Raw genomic sequence first — 5,362 nt, forward strand, 5'->3', positions numbered from 1 at the left:
TTGACGCGCGTCAACCATTGACTTTGCATGTCAACTCGCTGCTTCTGTCGCGCCAGCTGCGCCCGGTGTGAACGCAGCATCAGTGCTCGCAGGTCTAAGTGCACATGCAGTCCAGCCCTCTCCGCGGACAGGGAGCGACTTTTTGAAGGAAGGGTTGGAGCGCCCAGGTTAGGAAGGATTCCCAACAAAACGCACCACTGCTGCAGGTGGATCAGAGCATCGTCTCATGGGGTCAGTCTAATAGTTTTCATATAAAGAGGAAATATAAACATCTCCTCTATACATAAATAAAAAGTCAAGTCAGCTGAGGGTTTTAGCACTTTAACTGTCTTCCGGGAGTTTATTTTAGATTAGTGGAGAATAAGAACCAAAAACTGCTTCTCAGTGTTTTCTTGTGGTTCTAATCCAGTAGACTTGAGAGGTCTGGCTGTTGATCTCCTGCCAACCAGTCTGGAATGTATTTTGATGCAAAGCCATATTAGACTAACAGAAGGATTTTAAAGTTTATTCCCTGAGATACGGGGAGCCAGTGGAAGGACTCTAGAAGTGGGATCATGTTCTCTACTTTCTTAGTTCTAGTGAGGACGCAGGCAGCACCGTTCTGAATCGGCTACAGCTGCTGATCCACTTTTTGGGCAGACCTGTGAGGACACCGCTGCAGGGATCAATTCTACTAAAGATGAACGAATCAGGAGTTACTTTAAGGTCCTGCTGAGACATTAGTGCTTGGTTTCTTCTGTGCATTCACCCAGAGCTGGTTTATAGTCAGCTGGTGACATGGTAATGTACAGCTGGATGTCATCAGCATCGCTAAGGTAACTGATAAGTTAGGGTGAGATGAATGAGATAAATAAGAGGGTCCCTAAAATGGACCCTTGAGGACCGCCACTTGGTTTTTGCGGTCTCATACTAATACAGAAGTAAACAATGCAGAAATAATTTGCTGATCTTGAATTTATTCTGAATATATACCATTTAATTGTCTTTTCTCCAGATCCAGGTTTTGGTTCTGGGCATAATGTTGCCCTTAAAACCCGACCAATAACCTTTAACCCTTTAAAGCCCGATCCAAGAATAAAACAAAACAGAAAATTACTTTTTTTTTGTTTGAATTCCTTATTTGCCCTTTTAACAAAATATGTCAAAAGAAAAAACAAATACATTTTTGATATTAATAATTTATTTAATTAAGATAATTTTTTGTGTAGTCTACTCGCCGTTATCAGGTATATCTGATTGTGTACAATAGGATTTTGAGCAAAGTTTTTACCATTAAATTAAACAAAAGGTGTCAGATGCAAAACATTTCAGAAAGCATATGTATCGAATATGATACATTTGGCATTATAGGGTTAAGAAAATGTCCAGAAAATGTCCAGTAGAAGGCAGAGCCTCAGGTCACCTGGTTGGTTTCCACCTTGAGTTCATCCTTTGAGCTGGTTGGACCAGCATGAACATAACTCCTGGTTCCTGGTGTTTGTGGGAGCCTGTTATGCTGACATAACAGACATGATATTGGCTGGTTAATTAGCCAGATAATGGTTCAGTCTGCTAGCTTGCATTATGCTGTTTGGCTGCCTACTCATAGCTCTCCCTGCTGGCCGGCATTCCTTTAGCTTCCTTAGTTTCCTAACTTTCCAAACTCATGAGGTTTTTTTATAGGAATTGAAACCTGTCTGTTATTGGCGAAGAAACAGGTGAGGGTGGGGCAAATGCAGTACGACAATGCTTGCCGAAGCTCCGCCCTCTCCAGGCTTTTGAAGCATACCTGCTACAGCCCGGCTAGTCTGCTACTTTTTTCCTAACACAGAGTAAAATCTGGACCTCTTCTTTTTTTTTTTTTTTTTTTTGTCCAGACATCTGGTGGGTGACACCTTAGTCTCACTTCTCAAACAGGGTGTAAAGACAGATCTATCCAAAAAGGATTTCCGCAAATTTTTAAAATTACCCGCCCTCTCCACTTAAAAAAAAAAAATCACATGCACAACTCTGTACCCGCTCCTGAGAGGGTACATCTATTAAATGCATGTGAGAGCGTGCATTAGCCCATTTCTCCTTGTGCACACTGTTTAAAAGTTGCTTTTTGCATCGTTCATACAAGCTTACTTTCCAAAAGAAGATTTGCAATTTTTCCACTAGGAGGGCCACTTATTTTGATGATCCACCCGGGAAAAACACATCCTCCTCTATAGCTTTTAAAGTATTTTTTTAAAGAAAAGTATTTTTACATGACATTTAATTATTAAATTCCTTATTTTAAATGTAATTATTTGTAATTATCAAACTTCATTTATCGTTTAATAGTATGTTTAATATTTGAATCATCTTTTAGATAAAGTAAATGTTTCATTTCCTTACAAGGTTTCTCACACTTTGGTTCATGTCAACTTTAAAAAACTTTCCAGGAAATATTTTCTAAAATTCAAGGACCTTGTTTGGTGGCTTCCTTCTGCTACTAGTCTGTGTCATCTGTAGATTGGTGGAAAAAATAGAATAAACACAGCATTCCCACCAATCCTTGAAATCCTGGAAAGTTTTGAAGATAAAAATAAGCTCAAGGTCCAGAAAGAATTTCAAAACGGAGATTAATAAAACCAGACACGTATTTGAGGGTCATTGAATTTTTTTGAGGTTTTACATTTTACATGTGATGAACATTTTGTTTCCTGTACGTAGCTAGCGCATGTGGAACGGTGCGCGTAGCGGTTTGCCCAATCCCCTTGCAGGAGAATAACGACACATATCATTTAGAACTAGTCTTAAAGTTGGCTTTTAATACGTTTCCTTATTTCATGATACATTTTAGCCATCCATATACCTTAGGGAACACATCACAATGATTGTGAAAGCCATCTTGTGGCCCCCAACTTGGTATCTCGTAACCCCCCCCAGGGGTTCCTGACCCCCTTTTTGGATACCCCTCGGTTAAATAATATCGCTTCACATGCTCATCTTTAAGGTAAATTTATGCTTCTGATGCAAAGCCTTTGCAACCGTCACATCTGTCTTTGTGCGCGACCACGACCCCCCACGCAGAGGTTCCGCAACTGTCGTCAGGGACCTAAAAAAAATCCTGATTATGCGTCGGACGGTCGCAAACCCGCGCAGATCTCAAGCTGAAGTCCGTAGACAAAAAGCAGCTGTGATTGGTCCTTGGTATGCCTTTCCGGCTGTCTGTGTGGTCGTCTTTATCGATTCGGTGCCGGGGCGCGCCATTTTTTAAAACCAAGAAACAACTACAATGGACAACTATGACGAAAGGATAATCGAAGAGGTTCGGAAGTACAACCTCTTGTACGATGCCATTATATAAAGATGCCAATTTCTCTGCCAAAGCGAAGTTCTTGTGACCATCCGCCGAAGTTCTCGCGAGTTCTCGATTAGCCTACCCTTTACGCTTTGGCGGTAAACTGCTGTGCATCCCTAGGAATTCCAGACCGACGGTGCAGAAGCATACCAGCAAAACTGGTTTGCGAACAGACCCATGTGACATTTGATCTGTGCGGTTGCAGAAGTCTAATCTGCCCTTAAGTCTACGCTAGCTCTGGTGTTACTGTCAGAACAGATGATTTTTATTTTTTTAGCAGTTTTATTTTTTAAATGCTGTATTAATTCTGATGTGTTGTGATATAGATGCAAATGATCATGTTAGATGACATCACATGGTATAAATTACAGACTTTTAAATTGAATTTAATTACAATCTTAAGAGTACTGAAAACGATCAGACGAATTGTCGCATCGTCGTCTAAACAAACTGATGCGTCGCGATGAATCTGGTGATTTACAGCTTTTTACCAGATGTTCTGGTAAAAGTTTCTCCTGTTTGGTCCGTTTGGTTCCGTCTGGGTCATCTCTGTCCCCCCCCCCTGTCTCAGGTGTGGACCCGGAACTGTTTGAGCTCACCACTACCAAGCTGGACTCGAGTGGCGCCGGGAGCCGCGTGGCCGACGCCTTCGCCCGCCTCATGTCCACCATGGAGAAAACCAGCACGTCCACCAGGTAAGAGCCGGCGCTCCGCTTTCTGCTGCGTAACCCCCAGTGAGAACCGCTCTGAGCCGGTTTGTGTCTCCGCCCCCGACAGGAAGCCGAGGAAAGACGAGAACCTGAGCGAGGAGGCGTCCAAGGTGATCGCCGCGCTGCCAGACCTCTCCTTCATGCAGGCCAAGGTTCTGATGTTCCCCACCACACTGACGCCACTCTGCTCACAGGCCACGCCCGACTGAAGCCCCGCCCATCGCACTAACAGACCCCGCCCATTAACCTGCATAATTCCTCTTTTTTTGTTCATTATTTAGTTTTTCTGAATAAAGTTCACCGTTTCTGTTTTGGGGGAGGGGTGTGTACATAATCAGGGATTTAATGTTTTATTTGAGTGATTCTGCTTTTATTTTGGCGGTAGTGTGAAGGAAACACTGGCTGGAGCTCTTAAACTGAAGTGGGACTCATAGAGGTCTACAAAGTATGAAAACATTTATATAAACATAAGAGTCTTTATAAATCTATTTATGGACTTGAAACCACACTGCCTGCAGAATCCAGCTGAATGTTCGTCCCTCGTTCTGTTCGGAGGCCTTAGTTTCTCCCTTCCGGGGTTTTCTGTGTCCTGCAGCTTCGTTCCCGCCTCGTGAAGCTGCTCTCCATCCACCTGTGTGAATATGTCCTTCCTGTTAGTCTTGTTTGGTTGAATCTGGGAGCAGTGAAGGAATTAAGGGACCAACCTGTCTGTGTCTGTTGCTGTTTTTCTTTGTTTGTTTTTTTTTTTTTTCGTTCATTCTAATGTCGCCGTCTCCCAGGAGGATTTTTGCACATTGTAAAGATGAAATGGATGTAATCATAGCTCACTGTGGCTTTAGACTGTGTACAGTTAAACTATGGACTAAATGTTCCAGGAGGTTCCTATGGAAAACGGCTGAATCGCAGCCAGAGGCTGTGAGGAGGTCGCCGTGCATGCCCGGCTTCTTTTCAGACTGGAAATCTGTAAATTTTAGTGTACACAAGAAATTAAAATAATTTAAGAGGAAATTGATGCATTCTTTCTTCTTAGACTGGGACTCAACTTTGTTTATCCCTTGCGATTACTCCTTCAGGGAAATTCTGGTTCCAGTAGCTTATATAGAGTACAAACAGTTAAAGCAAGATGCCATTAAAGATAAAAAAAAATACAACAGACAATTTAAAAAGAGTGTATATAGTACAAAAAAAACAAAGTTTTAATGTCCTGGAATATTATTATTTTGCAGTGGCGCAGTGGGTAGTTAAAAGTTAAAAAGCCTTTATTGTCATATTCTACAACGGATACAATGAGATTTTTGGGACTTCCATTTCAGCTACTGTGAAATAAAAAAATAAATAAAAGGAA

At 41.9% G+C, this 5,362-nt stretch overlaps 1 protein-coding gene across 4 annotated transcripts in view; it reads left to right on the forward strand.

Annotated features, from left to right (window-relative positions):
* aftph (aftiphilin) overlaps positions 1-5,018 on the forward strand; it is a 17,481-nt gene extending 12,463 nt beyond the window's left edge. For all 4 annotated transcript variants that reach the window (XM_015393841.1, XM_015393843.1, XM_015393842.1 and 1 more), the window contains 2 exons: positions 3,879-4,002; positions 4,085-5,018. In XM_015393841.1, coding sequence (XP_015249327.1) covers positions 3,879-4,002; positions 4,085-4,226 — 266 coding nt within the window. In that variant the 3' untranslated portion in view covers positions 4,227-5,018. The remainder of the gene's footprint in view (positions 1-3,878; positions 4,003-4,084) is intronic.
* Positions 5,019-5,362: the final 344 nt, after the last annotated feature.

This window comes from Cyprinodon variegatus, unplaced genomic scaffold (assembly GCF_000732505.1).
Source record: "Cyprinodon variegatus isolate N-32 unplaced genomic scaffold, C_variegatus-1.0 Scaffold659, whole genome shotgun sequence".
Classification (NCBI taxonomy): Eukaryota; Metazoa; Chordata; class Actinopteri; order Cyprinodontiformes; family Cyprinodontidae; genus Cyprinodon; species Cyprinodon variegatus.